The sequence below is a fragment of the Peromyscus maniculatus genome, chromosome 10 (assembly GCF_049852395.1).
Source record: "Peromyscus maniculatus bairdii isolate BWxNUB_F1_BW_parent chromosome 10, HU_Pman_BW_mat_3.1, whole genome shotgun sequence".
NCBI classification, from domain to species: domain Eukaryota; kingdom Metazoa; phylum Chordata; class Mammalia; order Rodentia; family Cricetidae; genus Peromyscus; species Peromyscus maniculatus.
The window spans coordinates 88,252,920-88,276,696 of record NC_134861.1 but is presented as its reverse complement, the minus strand read 5'-3'; the positions used below and the strand labels follow the sequence as shown (position 1 = coordinate 88,276,696).

Sequence of the window (23,777 nt, the reverse complement as noted above, 5' to 3'; positions counted from 1 at the left end):
CAGGGTTTCTGTGTGTAACTTTGTGCCTTTTCCTGGAACTCACTTTGTACCCCAGGCTGGCCTCAAATTCACAGAGATCCAAATGGCTCTGCCTCCCGAGTGCTGAGATTAAAGATGTGCCCAAAAACTGCCCGGCTGAACTTTTTATTTATTTATTTATTTTTAATTTTTGTTTGTTTGTGGTTTTTTGTTTTGTTTTGTTTTGGTTTTTGTTTTTTTGAGACAGGGTTTCCATTTGTAGCTTTGAGCCTTTCCTGGAACTCACTCTGTAGACCAGGCTGGCCTTGAACTCACAGAGATCTGCCTGCCTCTGCCTCCTGAGTGCTGGGATTAAAGTGAACTTTTTTTTAAAAAGCCCTTCTTTTATTTTGAGACTACAATATAATCACTTCCCCTCCTATTTCCTCACTACAAACACTCACAAATATTCTTCCTTACTATGTTTCAAATTCAGGGCCTCTCTTTTCTTCATCTTTTGTAACATGCATATATGTGTATGGATATTAATACATGAATACACTTTACTTAACCTGTATAATATTATTGTACAAACCCTTTCAGGGATTTCCACTTAGTTTTGACTTGCTCTTTCCTGGGAGGTAATTTCTTATGTGTTTTTCAGTCTTCCTTAGTTGCTCGTAGGTTTTCTGAGGACCCCGACACCCGATTTCTTTCTTTCTTTCTTTCTTTCTTTCTTTCTTTCTTTCTTTCTTTCTTTCTTTCTTTCTTTTTTAAGATTTATTTATTTAGGGGGCTGGAGAGATGGCTCAGAGGTTAAGAGCACTGACTGCTCTTCCAGAGGTCCTGAGTTCAATTCCCAGCAACCACATGGTGGCTCACAGCCATCTGTAATGACATCTGGTGCCCTCATCTGGCCTGCAGTCATACATGTTGTATACAAAATAAATAAATGAATCTTTAAAAAAAAGATTTATTTATTATGTATACAATGTTCTGTTTGCATGTATTTCTGCAGGCCAGAAGAGGGCACCAGATCTCATTACAGATGGTTGTGAGCCACCATGTGGTTGCTGGGAATTGAACTCAGGACCTCTGGAAGAACAGCCAGTGTTCTTAACCTCTGAGCTATCGCTCCAGCCCCTGACGCCTGATTTCTATAGGGCTTGCTCACCCCAATGCTGTCCCTAGATCAAAACGCACAGCTCTGCCCCTTTGTTTTCATCACCCCAGTCCCAGTGACTGAAGTGATTTACAGTTTGTCTGGTCTGTGGTTTTCTATGAAAATAGAATAGAATGGGCCCAGAGTCTCTTTATAAAGTTTCTGCAATGTTCTTAGTCTCGTTGGTTAAAGGGTACCTTAATTCCCTGTTAACATGTGCAGTTCACAAAGAACCCAGACACTGCATCCTGACACACCCTGGGACCAACTCCACTAACAATCCTCTGACCCCAGAGAACGTTAGCTGTGTCTTGACTACAAATGACACACCTATAGCTTTACTTTTTTTTCTTAAGATTTATTTATTTATTATATATATAGTATTCTATCTGCATGTATGTCTGCACACCAGATGAGGGCACCAGATCTCATTAGGTGGTTGTGAGCCACCATGTGGTTGCTGGGAGTTGAACTCAGGACCTCTGGAAGAGCAGTCAGTGCTCATGACCTCTGAGCCATCTCCCCAGCCCTTTGCTTTTGGTTTTTCAAGACTGGGTTACTCTGTGTAGTTTTAGTGGCTGTCCTAGATCTCACTCTATAGACCAGGCTGATCTTGAACTCACAGAGATCTGCCTGGCTTTGCCTCCTGAGTACTGGGATTAAAGGCGTGTGCACCACCACTGCTGCCTGGCCACACCCATAGCTTATCAATTCTGGTTTAAAAAAATGCCTGGAATATGCTCAAGAGAAGCAACCTAAATGGCTCAACCAACAAGTGGATAGTGAAAAGGTAGTACATATACACTATGGAATAATATCCAGATAGAAAGAAAATGGAAATCATGACATGTCCAGGTAAATGGATGGAACTAGAAAAGACCCCACCCACGTATCTCCATGGTGCTTGCGGACCTCCACCGTTGACTCTGAATCTAAAGACAGCCTGACTGTCTGTCTGGCCCTCATCTGGTTCCCGCTGGGATTCACAGCTTGTCTGTGCTCCTCTCACACTACAGTAAACGGTCCTAGGGCTCCCTCCTGCTCTGCTTCCATTCTTCACATCCTCTCATGGTACAAGGTCTGACGGGAATTCCTAGAAGGAAGCTCCATCTGCAGAGGTTGATTGACCGACAGAAAATGAGTAATATGGAGGTCAGTGATTTGGAGAGGTTGGGTTGTCGCAGACCCAGAGCCTAATTGTGATTTACAATGGGCTCTCCTTAGTCTACTAAATAGACAGTCCTTGTCCCCTCTGTCTTAGTGACATCCTGTCACTGACAGATACAGTCAGACCTAACATCACAACAGACTAAGGAATAAAACTTTTGGAATGTATTAACACCCAAGTTCCACCAATGAAAGGCTCAGAATGTGCCCAGATTCTGCCTGAGGCCTATCAAGAGATTTCTCAGCTGAGCTGAAACCACCCATTAATGTTTCCAATAATGTGCTTATTTTTGATTTCTCTCTTTTCTACCTATGTGTCTAAAAAGTGCCTTAATTTAAGATTTTCTTTGTTCTGTTGTCATAAAAACTTCATGAAACTGCTGCCATGTTGAAATGTGGACTTTGAAGTAACCTGAACCTGTTTCCAGCACATGGTCACTCATACTTGGCTCCAGAAGAAGCTCTCTCTTATTTCCTTTGAAGACTGTTTCTCAAAGCTGTGTTTCTGCATCAGCAGAGGGAACCCTTCCTTCCCACGAATCCGTGTCTTAGAAGGGAAGAGAGCAGGGGTTGGCGGCTGTGTGGTACTTGGTATATTGTGTCCTGTGCATATGTGCATCCCTGGGTTTCATCCCCAGTATCAATAAAATAAAGTAAGAACAATAAACCACAGCCTCGCCCGGGCGGTAGTGGAGCACGCCTTTAATGCCAGCACTTGGGAGGCAGAGCCAGGCAGATCTCTGTGAGTTCAAGGCCAGCCTGGTCTACAGAGCGAGATCCAGGACAGGCACCAAAACTATGCAGAGAAACCCTGTCTCGAAAATTCAAAAACAAAAACAAAAAAAGGAGAAGAATGTGATGGACTGGAGAGATAGCTCAGCGGTTAAGAGCACTGGCTGCTCTCCCAGAGGACTCTGGTTCAATTCCAGCATCCACATGGCAGCTCACAACTATCTGTAACTCCAGTTCCAGGGGACCTGACACCCTCACACGGACATATGCACAGACAAAACACCAATACGAATAAGAAAATCATGTTTTTTAATTGTAGTAGGTGGATGGTTAAGGGCATGTTTTATTGCAAATCTTTGTGACAGAGGAGATCGAGAGTCCTCTTTAGTGACAGAAGCTACTGCCTTCCTTGGCCTCTAGAGGACCAAACCCAGCAGCAGCCCTTCATGCTGATGCATACAGATATGCGTGTGTGCAAATTCATGTGTGCACACACGCATACACACATACACACCAGTGTATGCGCCTCAGCATCTTTGTCTGTATGTACATATGTTATTATTTTAGGGTTTCTACTGATGTGATGAAACACCATGACCAGAAAGCAAGCTGGGGAGGAAAAGGTTTATTTGGCTTATACCACTGTTCATCACTGGAGGAAGTCAGGACAGGAACTCACACAGGGCAGGAACCTGGAGGCAGGAGCTGATGCAGAGGCCATGGAGGGGTGCTGCTTACTGGCTTGCTCCCCATGGCTTGCTCATTCTGCTTTCTTATAGAACCCAGGACCACCAGCCCAGGGATGGTACCACCCACAGTGGGCTGGGACCTCCCCCATCAATCACTAATTAAGAAAACACCCCACAGGCCAGTCTTATGGAGGCATTTCCTCAACTGAGGCTCCCTCCTCTGATGACTCTAGCTTGTGTCAAGTTGACATAAAACTAGCCAGCACAATTTTGCACATACCGGCATACAATATATATATACTAATTTTTGTGCACCTACATATGCAGGTATGTGTGTATGAAAGATACACCGATAGGAATGTAGGTATGCATATGTGTGTACATACATTTTACATGTGTGTGAACATACTTGTGTGCCTGTGTTTGGTGCTATAGCTGTATTTACTAGTACACACCCAAGCAGAATGTGTTTAGACGGACCCTGTACCCTCTAGTTCCCGGTTCCTACGCCTCCCTATTGCCTCACACCGTCCTTTGGGCCTTTGTGTCTGGTGCAGGTTTTGGCCCCACAGCGCCACCTGTTGGCCACCCTGTTTCTGGAGGAGGCAGATGGGCCACCGACGCAGCAGAGGGAAATATGTATCAGAGAAGCCCAGCGGACAGGGCCATACCAACACAGCCCCTAGGGTCACAGTGGCCCCAGGTGAGTCCATTTTCAAATCTAGAGAAGGACTCAAAAGAAATGGAAGACCGGGTGATGGTGGTAGCACACACCTTTAATCCCAGCACTTGGAAAGCAGAGGCAGGAGGATCTCTGTGAGTTCAGGGCCAGCCTGGTCTACAGAGTGAGTTCCTGGATAGCCAGGGCTACACAGAGAAACCCTGTCTTGAAAAACCAAAGAAGGAGGAGGAGGAGGAGGAGGAGGAGGAGGAGGAGGAGGAGGAGGAGGAGGAGGAGGAGGAGGAGGAGGAAAAGGAAACAGAAGAACCGTCAGGAAGCCAGGGCCATCCATGAAGTGGAGAAAGCGGTGTCCAAAAGTCGTGGTGAGCCACGGAAGGGTGAAGGACTGGCACGGTGTAGCTCTAACACTTCTGCAGCTTGTGGGGGACGCTGGCCCCGATCCACACCCTGCCCTATACCAATCCCTATAGCCAGCCAAGGTCAGGGGTTGGGTGGTGGCGGTGGTAACCATCGGAAGGGAGGTTCCAGAGGGCCGAGAGGAGGAGTGTCAGGGCCAGGGGTGGGGGTGGAGGGACTTGGGAAGCGATGTGGACCCCTGAGCTCTCCTGAAGGTTTCAGGCAAATTCACCTCCGCAGTCTTCCACCTGCTCCCACCTCACTCGGTCTATTTTTAAGATTTATTTTGTGATTTTTAAATGTGCATATGTGCGTGACAGAGACTGCGTGCACAGGCCTGTTCCTGTGGAGGCCAGGGCAGGACATTGGATACCCTGAAGCTGGAGTTACAGGCAGTGGTGAGCCCTGGTACCTGGATGCTGGGAACCAAACTCACGGCCTCAGCAAAAGCAGTAAGGACTCTTAGCCACTGAGCCCTCTCTCCAGCCCCACCTCACTCAACTGAAGCTTATACCACACTAATCAACCTGTCCTAAATGCAGTGTGACACTTCTTACCAAAATGCCTTTGTACACACGGTTCGTCCATACTGACTGCCCTTCTCTCTTACAGTGGAAACTCCTACTCATCCTACAAAACCCGGTCTCTGGGTCTCCTTGGCACTTCCCTGTCCCCATACCTCCTTTATCTCACTAGTTATTATTAGTCCGTAAGACCTGTATTCACCTTCCATTTAGTGGATCTGCTAGTGACCATGCTGGCCTAACTAGTCTAATTAGAGTCCAGTTACAGCTCCTGTCTTCCCACTGTGTATCAAAAAGACGGGCCTCCAAAAGTTTAAGTCACCCAGTCCTGATGGTTCACCCCTATAATCACAGCACCAGGCGAGAGAAGAACCTCAAATCTGAGGCCATCTTTGCCCCCACAGGAAGACCCTGCCTCGTAGAATGAGTGGAAACTCTCACGTAGCTTGTTCTCGGCCCCGTGGCTGGCCAGGGACAGGTTCCGAACTCAAACCCCCTGCTGCCTGAACCAGAGCCTCAAGATGCTGTTACCGTCGCTCGGCTCTGTCCCTTTCCAAAGGCGTCAGGGTCCGTGTCAGCCTCATCTCGGGGGTCCTCTTGACCCAGGGCTCCTCTGCGCCGGGCTTCCTCTGGTCTGGGAGCCTTTGGAGTTGAGCAAACCGCTCCCTTTGGAAGGTGAGGGTCGCAGATTGTCAATTCCAAGAGACGCCAGAGCCCTCCTAGGGTGCAGCACTAAGACTGACCGTCAGAGGGCGCCGCTGCATCATGTCAGCGGCGCACTTCTGCAGCATGCAAGATTGGTTTTTCCACTGGGTGTGTCCACTGGGAGACTGCGATTTTGGTCCTCCAAAGTCAGAGTTAACGGATGGAAGAATTCATGTGCCAGTGACCGATCCAAAATATGTAGAGCAGAAATTGATATGAAGGAGACAGGGCGTTTTCCTCTCCCCTCTTTCCAGGGTGTTCACTGGCTAGGGTTCTCAGAATCTATCTGGAAAGACGCCCCCAAATGTAAAATTTAGCCAAAAAACCAGGAGCACACCTACAGTGTCACCTGTGCACGAGGCTGTGCTTACACCTCATGGCAGAGATTTCAGGGTCCCTCCTAGCATTAGCAGCAGCTGTCAAATGTAATCGACAAATGACACAAGTATATATATATTCCAAGCCAAAATTAACTCAAGGCTCAGCAAAGGCTTCTAGACACTTCATCTTTTCTGGTAAATGCAGCTCAGGCACTAGTGCATTGTGACTTCTAAGCCGGTTATTTGTGGGCCACAGGGGCAGGGTATTTGAAAGCAAGTCTGACTAAAAAGCCAAGACAAAGGGTGCAGAGCTGAGGATGGAGAAGGAAGGCTCGTTATTAGGGGAGTCTGGGGTTACCTCCCCACAGAAGGTTCTCTGCCAGGAAGCCTATTTGCTAAGCATATTGGCGCAGGAAGAACCATCAGTGATGGTGATGCCCCAGATGTACACATGGCATGAAGCTACGTCGAAGAACACATGCACACACGCGCACACATGAGATATGACCAAGCTGTGAGGAGGGTACCAGTGTCCCTATCCCTGACTTCAATGTCACTATAGAGAGCTATACAAGACAGGACCAGAGACTCAAACTGGAGGACAGACGCACGGACGCAGCTGCAGCTGCCCTCTGGTCTGTCATCACTCACACACCAAACACAGAAACTTACTTTTTAAGGGGAAAAGGTTGCGGGGAGATGATGGGTCGGTACTTAAAACACTTGACGTGGAGGTGTGAAGGTGTGAGGACGGGAATTCAGATCCCCAGAACCACATAAAAGCTGGGCAGGTATGGCTGCCACCGTTATTCCCAGCGCCTGAGAGACAGACAGAAATCCTCCGGGCAAGCTGCCTAGCTGGAATCGGCGAGGCCCAGTTCAGTAAGAGACCTGGCCTCAATAAATAGAGAGTGATAGAGGAAAGTACACAATGTCTACCTTGGGCTGTCCACACACACATGTGCACCCCACCTATGTAAACACACATGTGCAAAAACATTAAAAAGTACAAGGAAATCTGTGAGTCATGTGTGTCTGTCACCCGTGTGTGAGTCCACAAGTCATTCAACTTCCCAAACCTCTGCTTCTCCTTCTGTGAAGTGGGACTAACTAAACGTACACATGTACTACTAAAATCCCTTCCCTTGGGGAGATAAACAAGGTGTAGGCCTCTCCTGAAGGTTCCAGGACACATGGAAGCAGGATTTGCTGAAGTTCACTCTGGAGAACCATCCCTGGGCTGGTGGTCCTGGGTTCTATAAGAAAGCAAGCTGAGGGGCTGGAGAGATGGCTCAGAGGTTAAGAGCACTGCCTGCTCTTCCAGAGGTCCTAAGTTCAATTCCCAGCAACCACATGGTGGCTCACAACCATCTGTAATGAGATCTGGCACCCTCTTCTGTATACATAATAAATAAATAAATCTAGAAAGAAAGAGAGAGAGAGAGAGAGAGAGAGAGAGAGAGAGAGAGAGAGAGAGAAAGAAAGAAAGAAAGAAAGAAAGAAAGAAAGAAAGAAAGAAAGAAAGAAAGAAAGAAAGAAAGAAAGAAAGAAGGCAGGCTGAGCAAGCCATGGGAAGCAAGCCAGTTAGCAGCACCCCTCCATGGCCTCCGCATCAGCTCCTACCTCCAGGTTCCTGTCCTGTTTAAGGTCCTGTCCTGACTTTTCAGTGATGAACTACAATGTGTAAGTGTGAGCCAAATAAAGAGGGGAGAGGAGGAGGAGGAGAGGAGGAGGAGAGGAGGAGGGGAGAGAGGAGAGGACTTCTAGATTTCCACCTAACCTCCATCTCTACCTGGGTTCATGTCAGTGGTTTCTGAGTGACCCCTATGTTCCTCTCTAGTCTTTGACAGGCAGGTAGAGACAGACGGTGGGAGACGGCCAATGCTCTTTCCCTAGAAGTGGCCTCAGCCCAAACTCACAGGAAAATGGATTGGGTGCAACTTTAAACTAATTGATGAATCGCTGCAGGAACTCCATTCATTAAAACACACTCTTAACAATGATGAAACCATAAAGCTGCAGGAGCCAGGAGGATGCGTGGAGATGCTGCTGTCCCAGGGGGATGCATGGAGATGCTGCTGTCCCAGGAGGATGCATGGAGACGCTGCTGTCCTGAGAGGATGCATGGAGATGCTGCTGTCCCAGGGGGATGCATGGAGATGCTGCTGTCCCGGGAGGACACATGCAGATGCTGCTGTCCTGGGGGGATGCATGGATTTGCAGCTGTCCCAGGAGGATGCATGGAGATGCTGCTGTCCCAGGAGGATGCATGGAGATGCTGCTGTCCCGGGGGGACGCATGGAGATGCTGCTGTCCCAGGAGGATGCATGGAGATGCTGCTGTCCCAGGAGGATGCATGGAGATGCTGCTGTCCCAGGGGGATGCATGGAGATGCTGCTGTCCCAGGGGGATGCATGGAGATGCTGCTGTCCCAGGGGGATGCATGGAGATGCTGCTGTCCCAGGGGGATGCATGGAGATGCTGCTGTCCCAGGAGGATGCATGGAGATGCTGCTGTCCCAGGAGATAGTCCTCATGCTCCTGTGTGACTCACCCTGCTGCCTTCCCCAGACAGAGGACAGCGCAGTCTTGGTGGCAGGGAGAGTCTGTCGTGAGAGTCCCAGTCTATTTAAAGCTCCTGGGTCCTCGTCTACACAAGGAGATGGCCATTGTCCTGACAGGGTGGTCTAATGTAATGTCACTACTACAGAGCCTTGGACATGGCACTCAGTAAAGGTTTGCTTCTGAGGACTAAGACGGAGCTGGGGGTGTCTGGGAAGGTGCAGACTAGCAGGAACAACGCGGGCCCCTCCCCTCAGTGAGGTCTGTAAGGCCTCTGAGTTTCCCTCCCCCGGAGAAGAGAAGACAAATTCATATTGATGTATTGGGGTCTATACTATGCCATGAGAAAGGAGATCCCGTACAAATCAGAAAGCCTTTTAAAGCAGGGGAACTCGGAGTTAGACTCCCCTAGGTTCCAAATGGGCCTCAGGGACAAAACCCAGGGGAACCACAGCCGCAGGCTCCCTAAGGGTCCTCTCCCAGCCCGGGGGAGGTGACTTCCCCATAGTCCCTGCCAGGATGGAAAATCCCCAAGTACTCCCAGAGCCACTCCATCCTTTCTGAGACCAAAAGTTGGGCTTTTCTCATGCAAAAGAGGCGGACGGGGGATGGCTGTGACTTCCTCCACTGACCCCAGCTCTCAGAAGGGTGTGTGTGTGTGTGTGTGTGTGTGTGTGTGTGTGTGTGTGTGGTGTCATGGGTGCAGTGTGAAAAGGGTGCGTGGCATGTGTGGTGTGAGCCAAGGGCAACTCTTTGGGCTGTTCTCCCTCTACTAGCTGCTGGTCAGTGAGCGCTGGAGATCAGCATGGGATGTGGTGTGGAACGGGATGGGACGGACTGGGCGTGCCTGTCCCCTTTTCCCAACATCAACAACTCCATATAGAAAAAGCCCAGTGCTTTTTTTATTATTATTATTAAATGGAGACAGAGTCTCTCTATGATGTAGCTCTGGCTGTCCTAGAACTTGATATGTAGACCAGGCTGGCCTTGAACTCACAGAGATCCACCTGCCCCTGCCAGTGCTGGGATCTAAGGTGTGTGTCACCACGCCTGGCTTCTGCTTTGTTTTTTAAAAAGGTGATTCCCATCATTTGGGCCCCAAATTCCATCTGTCTTTATAGTTATCCCCAAAAAAACCTAATGATCCCAAAGTTCCAGTCCATGAATTTCTGTTCCTTATATTTGCAGGTTTTTAGAAAATGTACTTATATATTTTGTCCATTTTTATCACCGCACTAATAACAGATATGTAAAGGGTAAGCAATGAGTGACAGGGGTTCCCCCAGGCTGCCTGTCAGGCACACAGATTGGGGGAGAGTGTGGGGACACAGCACTGATGTCCCCTCTGAAGTTCAGAAAGGTGAAGTGCCGTGCTCACTGTTACAGAGCAAGGCGGGACTTGGCCTCAGTCTCTGGTTTTGAAGTGCTGCCTGGACACCGGGCCCCAAATCGGCCTCTGGAAGACACGAGGGGGCATTTCTCTGTGCCTCCCCACCTGATGCTAAGGGCCATGTGACTAAGTTAACTGCCTATTAGATTCTCCGCTTGTCCTGGGCCTCTCCTGCAATGACCCCCTCCCTGCAGCTCACAGAGTGGTCAGTCAAGTTGCCCCCCAAGCAGCTCCTTGTCTCCCCCATTTTTCTCTTGTAGGGCACGAGGGCACATTTCCTGCGTGACAGGTTTCGCCTTGGGACAGCAGCGCCCTATGGGAGTGAGTCTCAGGTGAGAGCCCAGTGACTCCTCCTCTGAGGGAATGTTGACAGTCCACAGGCGGCTTCTGACGGCCGGAGAGCCCGCATGGTTGATCTGATGATGGCAGCATCTGTTTTGTTCAGAAGGCCACGTTCTCCAACAACACACACCTCATATATAACGTGACCTACCCGCCAGTAGTCCAGTATCGTGATTCCTGCTGTTCAGCTTGGTCCTTGAGACCCAGTACTCCGGGTGGGGCTTAGTCTCGTGCCCAGTGGAGCAGCAAGAGCAGGCATGGGACTGAGTGACCCAGGTCCATCTTCTGCAGGACCCTTTCTGCTTCTCATGGCAACCGCTCTTCCATCTTTGAGTCCAGCCTCTTGGGCATCCTGAAGACAGAGGCTCGGACACAGGTCTTAGCACCAAAAATGCTCTCACTCAGCAATTCTGCGTTCCTTCTTCTGAATGTTCATGCTCCAGACCTAGAGAACTTAGCATCACTCCTGTCTACCGAGAAGGGATGATCATCAGGCTGCATACAATAATTATTTTACTTATATGCTAAACTCTATTCAATAGATGGCTGTGAAATTATAAGATTGAAGACAATCCAGTGTGCCAAGGATTTTTGAAAGCATAATTTGAATGGCAGATGGCAAACCCCTTAAACATAAACACCATGGAGCGCACTAAAGCAGCCATAATAGAGACCCTGCTGTAACAGGTTTCATGTAAAACAGATCCCTAAGGACCAGAGAGTGTTTGTTCCTAGAGGAGTCCTAAAATGTAATCTAGACACATATTTATTTATTTACGTACTTACTTACTTACTTACTTACTTATTTTATTTGTAAAAACAGGGCCTCAATGTAACCTAGGCTGACCTCCATCTTGTTACATAATGGGTGGAGGATGGTCTTGAACTTTTGACCTTGCCTCCACCCTTCAAAGGCTGGCATGACTTAGCATGTACCACCACACCCATTTTACGCATTGATGGGACTTGAACCCAGGGCGGAGGAGCAATTACTCTACTAACTGAGCTATATCCCCAGTTAGACATGTATTCATTCACTGCACAGATCTTGAAAAAGTTCGAAGAGCCTGGATGCCAAATGCCTTGCCATGGGCTTTGCCATTATAACCACCTTTCCTTCGGCACACACAGCCTGCTCCAGCTCCAGGGATGCAGGCTCTGTAGTAAGCCCAGCTGTAATAACTGACATGCTATAAATCTCCAAAGAATTATGAAAAGCCCACAATCTGCCAAAGAATGTGCTTTACATTTTATTGCCTGGGAAGATAAAATCGAACATGGTGTTTGATCTGGGGCTTGCTCTGCTAATTTGAAGCCCCCCTACCTTGTGTGTGCTCGGGTGGCAGGGGGCCCCTCTTTGCCTCTTTGCGATTGCGGATCACTGGGGCAGAGGCTGTGGCTTTTCACAGGCAGGTGCCCAGGGAGAGCTGCATAACTGAATCCCTCCACCCTCCTGTTTTCCACGCCTCCCCACGCCTGGGTCCTCCCAAGAGCCTGAGAACACCAGGGGTGCGTGAAATCACTTGCTTTGTGATCTCATCCTCTTCTCTGCAACTCCAAATCCTATCAACGCCAAAAAGCCACCTCACACGCTGGCAGTCAGAAGGGCCCTTCTGGAAGCCAGAGATGACTCAGCGGTCAATGAGAGATGACTCAGCAGTCAAGAGTTATTGCTCCTTCAGAGGATCTCAGTTCACTTCCCCGCCTTCCCATCTGGGAATCACAACAAGGGGATCACACTCTCTTCTGGTTTCCATGGGAAGCTGCACTCATAGGAACACACAGTCACACACACACATACACATAATCAAAATTCAGAACAATCAAAATGTGTAAAAAGAAAAAAAAAAGCAAGGCACAGTAGCACAACGCCTTTAATCCCAGCACTCGGGAAGCAGAGGCAAGGGGATCTCTGTGAGTTCGAGGCCAGCCTGGTCTACAGAGTGAGATCCAGGACAAGACCTTCTATTGTAGGTCATGGGTATTCTCCTGCATGCTTCAGTCCTTGAAGAGTGAGAATCCAGACTGGAACCCTAGTTCCTTGTGTCCTAAATTACGCATGCTTCTTTAGCTTTGTAAGCTGCACTGTGGCAATTAGAACACATGCACTGTGAAGGCTTTGTGAGGATAAAATGTGCAAAGTAGAGGTCACTGCTAGGCACAAAAGTGACGCTGGGACCAGTGACATGGCTCAGTGGGCCAAAGTGCCTGAATGCAAGCCTGACACCTTGAGTTCGATCCCCGGAATTCACAGAAGGAGGAACCTGACCCCCGAAAGTGGTGCTCTGACCTTCACATGCATCCTGTGGCATTTCTGTGCTAATAATGATAATGATAATAATAATAATAATAATAATAATAATAAATGATCTTAAGTAAAATAAAAAATATTAGAAAAGTGGTGCTTCTTGAACATGTTGAGAGAATGAATGAATGAATTCATTTTCAAGGATTTGTACATAGAAATAAACTTATCATTTCAGCCAAGATGTTCCGGGCACTCCAGGTTCCCAATCTGCTTCTTCCTAGATTTGCTTAATCCTAACTGAAATCCTAGTTAAAATCCTAACTCACAAGTAGCAAAAGAAGTCAAGCTGTTCACAACTTTGTCACTCAGACCCTCCTCCTGCTCTCCTAACAAACTCCTAGCCAGGCGGTGGTGGCGCACGCCTTTAATCCCAGCACTCGGGAGGCAGAGCCAGGTGGATCTCTGTGAGTTCGAGGCCAGCCTGGGCTACCAAGTGAGTTCCAGGAAAGGCGCAAAGCTACACAGAGAAACCCTGTCTCGAAAAAACAAAAAAAAAAAAAACAAAAAACAAAAACAAACTCCTTCACAGCTTCTGGCCAGTGTGGAGCTCTTTGCATCCTGAGGGAAACGCCTGTTCCTCTCGTCTCTCCAATGCCACCTACCTTCCACAGAGCCCAGGAAACCTGCGGTAGGGTCTCTCTCTCTCTCTCTCTCTCTCTCTCTCTCTCTCTCTCTCTCTCTCTCTCTCTCTCTCTCTCTCTCTCTCTCTCTGAGACAGGGTTTCTCTGTGTAGCTTTGGCGCCTTTCCTAGAACTCACTCTACAGCCTAGGCTGGCCTTGAACTCACAGAGATCTGCCTGCCTCTGCCTCCCATGTGCTGGGATTAAAGGCGTGTGCCGCCGCCGCCGCCGCCGCCGCCGCCGCCGCCGCCGCCGCCGCCGCCGCCACCTGGCAGATCTTTTATTTTATTTATTTTACATAAACATTCAGGATGCTACAACATCCTTTTATTTAGAATATTTTATCACTTCCATGTCTTTGAGACCAGTGTTACTTGTAGAACAAAGCTTTAGACTAAACCATGGAGATAAAATACATATATGTTACTACCTTCAAAACTGGAAGGGATAACTGCTGTGGGATGTTCTGTATGTCCTGTGGGAGCCCGTTCTTGGGTTCCTCGTGGCGTTACCCAGCAGGTCCGCATAGAGGATGATCAGGACCACGGGCCTGAGTGCAGGTGTCTGAGATGGTCTACACTTGGCTGTGCTAGGGGATGGTCTGTATGTCAAGTTGCTCTGATTGGTCAATGAATAAAACCTGATAGACCGTGGCTAGGCAGGAAGTATAGGCGGGACTAACAGAGAAGAGAAATGAAAGAACAGGAAGGCAGAACGAGTCACTGCCTGCAGCAGCCGCCAGGACAAGGAAGATGTAAAGTACCGGTAAGCCACGAGCCGCGTGGCAAGGTATAGAGTCGTAGAAATGGATTAATTTAAGCTATAAGAACAGTTAGCAAGAAGCCTGCCACGGCCATACAGTTTGTAAGCAATGTAAGTCTTTGTGTTTACTTGGTTGGGTCTGAGCGGCTGTGGGACTGGCAGGTGACAAAGATTTGTCCTGACTGTGGGCAAGGCAGGAAAACTCGAGCTACAGATAACATGGACAGAGAATAAGCTTCTACAGTTGGATCTTGATGGGACCCTTAGTGGACAGGGCCCCATAGCTCCGCGCCACACAGTCTTCATGGCCTTTGGCCCTGCTTCACTGAAGCCTGTTGTGGGTTTACACCTTCTGAGCAGACCTGTGTCCAGCCCTACGTACTCATCCAAGGGACCCCCGTGTCGTGCAATATTGGAAGAATGCTCAAAACTCTCCTCCTGCGGCTGGGAACAGGGTGGCAGAGTGCTTGCCTAGAAAGCTTAAGACCCCGGGTTTTGTCCCCAGGGCAACAACAAAAGCCAAAAAAAAAAGCAACAGAAACAAACCTCACTGAGCCTTCCTCTTCCCCGGAAGAAAACCCTCTCGTCCTCTCCTCTAGAAGCCTGTCTGTTGAAACATGATACACGAGAAACTCACAGAGTCCACCCATCCCTCACGAGATTCCTGGGTCTTGTGTGGACAGCATCATCCAATAGAGAAAGACAGTGAATAGATGGAATTATCTAGAACTCAAAGGAGGAACTTTGTGTCCTCCCTGCCCATGCCCCAGTATAAATTTATCCATTCAAAGTCCTGGGTCTTAGGGACATAAAGTTGAAAGGAAAAACACCCTATCCCTTGCAAACCCATCATCTAGAGCCAAGGATGAGTAACTGTGATGAAACTCCAGAAAGAGCCAACTTAGGGGGAAGAAAGGTTGATTTGTTTTCAGGTCCTGGTTGCTCGGCCCTGTTACTTTGGGCATGCCACAACATAGTACATCATGGTAGCAGCACGAAGCCGGTGATACTGTTTACCTCATGGCAGTCAGAAAGGTGGGGGGCCGAGGTCTCAACATCCCCTTAAAGGCTTGCTCCCAATGACCTAACTTTCTCCCATTAGGAGCTACCTAGGGAGCAAGCCTTCAAAACTCGGGACTTTGGCAGACATTTCCCATCTAAACTACAGCACACTATCGCAGAACAAGGTGCCATGACAACCGCTGGAGATGTGTGCTCAGCTCTACTATGGCAGAAGGGAAGCAGTGCTCTGTGTTTTACAGCTTGCAAGCTGACTTTGGGAACACGGGTATGAACTCACCAGGTAGACTGAGGTGGAAGACCTCCCCGGTGGAAGAAAGTCATAAAGGCTTATGTTGAGCATAGAAAAGACCTTGTGGTGATCTGGGAAACTATGAGTCATTCAAGGCATTCTCCCCTCCACCCCCACCCTGAGACAGACTTTCACTATGAAGCCATGGTTGTCCTGGAACTCACTCTGTAGACCAAGCTGGCCTCGAACTCACAGAGATCCACCTGCCTCTGCCTCCCAAGTGCTGGGTTTAAAGGTGTATGCCGCCGCCATGGCCAGCTTTCAAGGCATTCTTTCATTCACAGCCAGAGAGATACTTTGAAAGTCTTGAAGCGGTGTGGTAACTCTTCATCAGCAGTGACCTAAGTTTGATCCAAAGAACCAACTCCTGCAAGTTGTCCTCTGACCTCACGCTAACGCATGTGCACACTCCCATGACCCCCCCACTAAATACATAGATAAATAAAGCAGGAACTGAGTGAAAGGATGACCAAGTCAATGGACTGAGTCAATCTCTGGATATAAGCAGGGTCGGGGAAATCAGGCAGCACAGTCAGGCAGTCTGGGCCATGAAAGATCTCTAAGAGCACACTGAAGAATTTAGGCTTTATTCATAGACTGTAGGGAGACACTGGGAGATTTTAAGCCATTTAAAACTACATTTGCATTTTGGAAGGATCACTGTTGGAAAGATCCTGGCAGCCAGTAAGCAGAGTGGTTAGACCCTTGACTAACCCAGAGACAGGAAGATTTCTTATGAAGGAACATCTGTAAATGAAGGGGGGCCTGCCCGGATAAGGGGCGGCACTATGGATAATGAGGGTTCAGGACCTCAGTGCTGTGGGTAATAAATAGAAAAATCCGATCCGGTGACAACGGGATGTGTGGAAGGAGGAAAAAGATGACTCAAAGTGGTGCTGAAGCTTCTGCCTGGACACTAAGGGCAAAGAACAAAGAATGGACAATGGCCAAGAGAAGTGGCCATTCCTGGTGGGTTGGCATTCACCAGGACCTCCACCAAAGTGAGCTGTGTCTCTTTACTAACTAATCTGAGCAAAGAATCTGTCTTAGTCAGCGTTCTATTTCTGTGAGGAGACACCATGATCATGGCAACTTTTACAACAGAAAACATTCAATTGAGGTGGTTTTCAGTTCAGAAGCTCAGTCCCTTATCACCATGGTGGGGGAGCATGGCGGCGTGCAGGCAGACATGATGCTGGCTACATCTTGATCAGAAGGCAACAGGAAGTGGTCTGAGACACTGGGCGTGGCGTGAGCATATGTGAGACCTCAAAGCCCACCTCCACAGTGACACGCTTCCTTCAATAAGACCACACCTTCTCCAGCAAGGCCACACCTCCTAATTGTGCCTCTCCTTAAGAGCTTAAAGGGGGGGTCAATTCAAACTCCCACCTGTCTACCTTAGGTTGCTATCGCTGTGATGAAACACCACAACCCAACCAACTTCAAATCACGATCCATCACTGAAGGAAGTCAGGACAGGAACTCAAGCAGGGCAGGATCCAGGAGGCAGGAGCTGATGCGGAGGCCATGGAGGGGCGCTGCTTACTGGCTTGCTCCCCATGGCTTGTTCAGCCTGCTTTCTTACAGAACCCAGAACCACCAGCCTAGGGATGGCCCCACCCACTGTGGGCTGGGCCCTCCCCCATCAATCACTAATTAAGAAAATGCCGGACATACAGGCCCTGCAGCGGCCGGCAGAGACAGACAGGCCTGGCAGCGGCCCGCAGAGGTAGACAGGCATGGCAGCGGCTATTGCTCAACAACTGAGCTCAACCCACACCCCTGTAAACCCCACATATTCTCTATTTTTTAAAGTTAGGTGTATATATATGTTTATTGTATGGATTTGTACATGTAAAAGTAGGACCCTAGGCAGGCCAGAAGTAATCCAGTAATCCTGTCACCTGAAGCCACCCAAACCAAACTTGGATCTTCTAAAAAAAAAAAAAAAAAAAAACAGTGTGCCTTTTTTTTTTTTGGTTTGGTTTTTTGAGACAGGGTTTCTCTGTGTAGCTTCGCGCCTTTCCTGGAACTCATTTGGTAGACCAGGCTGGCCTCGAACTCACAGAGATCCGCCTGGCTCTGCCTCCCGAGTGCTGGGATTAAAGGCGTGCACCACCACCGCCCGGCTTTTTTTTTTTTTTTTTTGGTTTTTTTGAGACAGGGTTTCTCTGTGTAGCTTTGCGCCTTTCCTGGAACTCACTCTGTAGACCAGGCTGGCCTTGAACTCACAGAGATAGGCCTGGCTCTGCCTCCCGAGTGCTGGGATTAAAGGCGTGCGCCGCTGCTGCTGCTGCTGCTGCTGCTGCTGCTGCTGCTGCTGCTGCTGCTGCTGCTGCTGCTGCTGCTGCTGCTGCCTGCTGCTGCCGCCACCGCCGCCACCACCACCACCACCCGGCATCACTGTGTGATCTTAAAACATCTCTCTCCATCTACTTTTTTTTTTTTTTTTACGACAAAGTTGTCTTACTCTGTACTCTAGCCTACCCAGATGTCCATATGTGGCCCACCCTGGCTGATAACTTTATCCACCTATCCCAGATTCTGAAATGCTGACATTACTGGCATCAATCTGTTCATTTTACTTCTGTCCAGAAAGTGTTTGTTGAGAAGTACTTAAATTTAGATAATTACAGAATTCAGAGAACAACAGTACATTTAAGCAAAGAATCCTTGTGCTATGTGGTCAATACATATCCCAATGAAGAATAAAACAGTGCAATAATAAATTATTTTATTGATATCTTACTATAGAGAAAAAGGAGGCATATAATGGATAGACCTAGGAAGATTTAAAATACAATAAAATACAGCTCTTTTTTAAAGTAAATGTTTTATACCTGTAGAGAGACATATATTTATTAGACACCTTTATATACACTAAGGCTATTTCAAAGAGTTCAGGAGTCCATAGGATTAAACCCTACAGACATGTGGCACGCAGGCTGGACTTGGGTGGCTCATGGTAATCTCAGTAGGGTAAGGGAAAAAAATCAAGAGTTCAAGGACAGCCTGGCTGTCCTGATACAGGAAACTATGAAATAAAAAGTAAAATTGAAAAGTGCAGAATCAACCTCATAAACCCTGTGCACTTTGCCCTGAGCTCCCCTTTCCTTCAGCCATCTCTGATGGGTCCATGGTGACGATGTCTGCGTGGACTGGATGGTAATAACCCTCCTGGTCCCTTGAAACATCCTTCGGGAGGAAGTGTCTATACTGCTCACTTCAGTGACACACAAAAGGGATGCGACTAATTCACAGGCAAAGGACAAGAATGAAAGAAGTGTCACAAAAGATTTCACTTCATTGTTGCCGATGTGACCTGGACCTCTGCTTCAGTCATTAGATACCAGTGTTTTCCAATCCGGAGTCATCAGATCCTCCCGACCCTGAATCTGGCAGTGAGGTTAATAACTGACAAAGACCCCAGAGGGAGAGCATCCAGGTTTACAGGTGCACGAGAAAGCCACTGTCACGACCCTGACAGAAGCCACATAGAAACACAAAACCGCCATTCTGACTCCACAAGACTCCACCTGTCCCCGCGGTCCCACTGCTCGCCCTGTCTTCAGCCTGCAACATCCACCTCACTGCTCATCATTTTGTTTCCAGCCATCTCAGCAGTGTCTGAATTCAGGAACTCTGAGTCCCCAGATGAGAGATGTGTCCCAAGCCTTCCATGTCGTCGAATCCGGAAGTCATGTTCTCTATTGCATCTCTATTATAGATGCAAATGCAGATTTCTCTGGTCCTTTGATTTATTTGTCCTTTCCTTTCCTTTCCTTTCCTTTCCTTTCCTTTCCTCTCCTCTCCTCTCCTCTCCTCTCCTCTCCTGTCCTGTCCTGTCCTGTCCTGTCCTGTCCTTTCCTTTCCATCTCTCTCCTATCTCTCTCTCCTCTGTCTGTCTCTCTCCTTCTTACTGGGACCTAACCCCAGGGCTCCATGAATGCTTTGCCCACCCTCTGCCACTGAACTCGATCTCCGGCTGTGTTTATGACTCTTTTATTTTCATTAAACCTGGCACCTGGAATGGGACCCAGGGCTCCACACACACTGAGCAAGGTCTCCACCTCTGACTTCTGCCCTCCATCCCCAGTCGCTATTAACACTATTTTTGTTTGTTCATTTTGGACACAGGGTTTCTCTATGTAGCTCTGGTATCCTGGAACTCACTTTTTAGACCAGGACGCCCTTGAACTCAGAGATCAGCCTGCCTCTGCCTCCCCAGTGCTGGGATGAAAGGCCTGCAGCCCCATGCCCAGCAGTACTGATTGTTTTAAATTAGGATTTCAGTGAGTTCCTCAATCTGAATTTGAGCTTCAGACCCTCCTTGCCCAACCTCCCCAGGAGAGGTCAATGACAGTCCTGTGCTAATCCTGGCTTGGGGGTATCACACTTTACCTGGAAACAGGGCATGGTGGTCCAGATATGTCATCCCAGCAAACAGAAGGCTGAGGCAGAGGACTGTTGGGACTGTGAGGATAGCCTGGTCTACAAAATAAGTTTCAGGAGTTATGTGCTACCGAGTAACATCCAAACAAACAAAAAACAATAAAATACAGCTACATTGCTTTGGATTTTTTGTAAAACAGTTTTTTTTTTTTTTTTTTAATTTTAGTGTCTTCATTTTCCAGAACAAGTTCTTATCCTGTGTAGGTAGGATGACCTTGACTGTCTGTTCCTATTTCTACCTCCAGAACGGTGGGATTGCAAGTGAGTACCATGTGCCCCGTTTAATGGACTTCACAGGTCCAGTTGAGGGTTTCCTGTATAGTAGGAAAGCACTGTCAAGTGAGGTACGTCCCAGGGAGCTAGGCACCCAGGAATTCTACGTGAGGGCTATGTAGTGGCATGTTTTCTGAAAAAAGGAAAGAAAACAAAACAATATGTATGAAACCTAAAACTGCAATGATGACAGTTAATATGAAATACATACCTGGTCACCTCTGATTCTATATCTACTTTATATGTCAAAGCCCCTCATAAATTTTAATTTTTTTGTGGTGCTGGAGATCAAACCAAGGAGGCAAATGCAGGCTGTGCATGTGCCCAACACTGGCTGAACCCCACACCTCAAACTCCATGTACTCTTTACACCCTGTAAAGCTGAAGATGGAGCCCAGGGCATCATAGGCACTGGGCAAGCACCCTGCCACTGAGATTATCTCCATTTTAACTAATAAGTTAGTTTTTATTTTTTTAACTTGTAAATTTTTTTTAAAAAATTTAGGTAAATGCACATGCACACATGTATTATGTGGAGTAATGCACATGAATGCAGGTATCCACACAGATTCCTTCACCAGGAGCTGGAGCTCCAGGCAGAAGAGAGCCACCTGATATGGGTCCAGGAAACTGAACTTGAGCCCTCTGAAAGAGCCCCATGCCTGTGCTCTGGAGCCATCTCTCTGGATCCAGGGTCTTTGGATAGAGAGTCTCACTCTGTATCCCAGGCTGGCCTGGATATTTAGTCCACCCTAGAGGAAGACAGTATCTACCTGCCCCAATATGGAATGTTGTCATTATAAACATATATCTGTTCACTTTTATAGTTATGTCCAGAGTTCGTACAATTGGTTGGTGTATGGGAGCCAGAAAACAATAATGGCATTTAAGCAAAGACATCCATCATTCTGTGTTTAGTAAAGATATCAATGAAGAAGAAAACTGACACTGAATTATTTTATTGCTGCTTTATTACGCTGAAAAAGGAGAATGTAATGGGTAGGCCTAGGGACTTTTGAAAAACACAATTAATAAAGAGATCACAATGGAAGACTTCAAAAACAGTTCCTTGGTTCAGTAGATGCTTGAAGCCAGTTGAGAGTCTTTCCGGACCCTGAAGCTAGCAGGGAGGCTAATGCCTGAGGAAGACCCCAGAGGAAGAGCACCCACATCCAGAAGTCATGTTCCCTATTTAGTGCAAGCAAGGGCAAAGTCTGGGCCCAAGGTCATAGACACAGCGCTCACCACATTCATTGCAGGGATCTGTGGAAAACAAGATCCTCTTGGGCTGCCTCAAGGCTCTGAGTGTATCCATGAGCTCAAGACAAAGTTGGGCAAATCTCCCTTCAGAGACGGAACCCAAACCGAAATAGCACTGCATAGGGGCCGGGTACTGCTCCACATTCATCTTGGTCAAGTTGGCTGTGTGACCCAAAAGGTTCTTCAGGATGGGCATGGAAAAGTCATTGTCCCAAAAGTTAACCCTGGTGAGCTGGGAGCACTTGCTGAGGGCAGGGATGAAGTCAGTGAGTTGAGAATCCTTGATACTACAACCCTGCAAGTCCAGAGATTCCAGAGTACCTGCTACATTCTCTAGCAGCACTCCAAGAGGCTTGAGACATGAAGTGCATAACGTGATATCTCTCAAGGCCAGATGTTTTAGCTGACGCAGGCTATGGCTCCAGGGGAAATTATTCAAGTCAGTCTGTGACAGATCACAGTTTGTGATGGAGAGAGTCTCCAAGGGGGTCTTCAGGGACCTAGAGATAGACAAAGTGGTTAGTTCAGGTTTTGGAGTGGTGTATACTGGGGTTTATAAAGAGGAAGAAAGGGCACGTGTCTCAAGGTCAGTTTGACTATATGAACAATCAGAGTACCAGGGTGCTGCCTCTTGGAGTCTACTAAATCAAGTCACACCCACAACTCTCACCATAATTGTTCCCAGTCACTGGCAGGCCCCATGCACATGCGAATCCTTAGAGTGAACTGGAAAGTTTTGCTCTGGTAGCTGAGCCACCTCCGCATCCTTGCTTACCAGAGTATTTGTTTCATGTGGTCTTTGAGAAAGAAGATGTCATCAATGGAGAGATGCTGCAGACAGTGGAGTTTGGAGAACTGAGCAAAGGCCTTGCTGATGCACCTCTCTTCTCTGCCTGCTGTCCTGGTTCCAGTCCTGAAAGTGTTCTTGTAGATGTATGCCAGGAAGAGTTTGCGAAGACTTCTCATCTGTCCAAGGCAGGGAGCAAATCGTGCCAGTGTGGACACATCCCACCCCATGTTCAATTCCAGCTCCTCAATGCGTCCTGGGTGGAAAACACTCAAGATCTCTTTGATAGGGCATACTGGCACAGTCCAGATCTTCATGTTTATACAGTGCAGCTGTAGAAAGTCTTTTCTCTGCTGGACCCACTGCAAGAAGCATGCTTGCTCTTCATTCAGAGGGAACCTGAGGTAGAGGTCAGTTACCACCTTCAGATGCAGCCGCCTCAGTGCATATCTGGGAAGGTCCTTCACTACAGGCCTCTCATCCACAGTCTCTGCCGAACAGGCCCCACCCTCTCTTCCAGTCCATATGTTCCAGAACTCATGGTGAACATTCCTCAGGTCGAGCACCTGAAGTTGCTCGCTCCTGTGGGTAAAACAGGTAAAGTGTCAGCAGACATGACAAGCCCCAACACCCAGCAAGTTTCCACTACACCAGCAAGTTTCCACTACACCAGCAAGCTTCCACTACACATCCCTAATGTCAGCTCTTCCCTCCTGCCAAGGTCTCTTCAGCACCAAGTGTCCAACGTAGGAACTCATGTGTGTCATGGCATCTCCGCGTGAGGTGCATGTGTACGGCTGACCACTTTCCTTCCACTAAGTTACTCTCCATTTCTACCTAGTCCCATGTTAGTGGTTGTTGGAAAGCCAGGGATAGGCTCCTTCCTCTCTGGCTACCTCTACTCTGTCCTCTAATCCATACTCAACTGTCCTTACTACAGGAAACAATAGGTTTCAAGGCCCCTGCATTCCAGCACCATGACCCCATCAGAAGCCTCTGACCCACCTACAAAGCCATTCTCCCTGACCCACGGTCTCTCCCACATTCCCCTTGTGCTCAGTCTACAGTACTTAGTTGTTGCTTACCCGGGGTGAAACTCTCTTTTCAGATGCATGTCTACCCCATCTAGCACAGCCTGGAAGATTTCCAAGTTGGGGGTCTTCATCAACGTCCCCACAGGGAGACAGGGGAAAGGCCAGGCTGCCACCATTGCCTTCACAATCCTAGTGTGTCTGCCATTGAAGGCGTCCTTGAACAGTGCTGGGAAGAGCGTCCAGGGTAGTTTCTCCAGAGCAGAGATGGCCAAGGCCTCATTTCTCAGCAGCGCCTGCCTTGCCAGCTCCTCCAGTGTGGGTGGGGTTTGACCACTCAT

General features: G+C 48.1%; 1 protein-coding gene across 1 annotated transcript; it reads right to left on the bottom strand.

Annotated features, from left to right (window-relative positions):
* Positions 1-21,550: 21,550 nt before the first annotated feature.
* On the bottom strand, positions 21,551-23,777 carry LOC102917534 (PRAME family member 12-like). Its single transcript, XM_015990117.1, has 3 exons — positions 23,491-23,777; positions 22,394-22,987; positions 21,551-22,118 (listed from the first exon to the last, which is right to left on the bottom strand). Exons 1-3 carry the CDS (start codon positions 23,775-23,777, stop codon positions 21,551-21,553), a joined length of 1,449 nt encoding a protein of 482 aa, XP_015845603.1.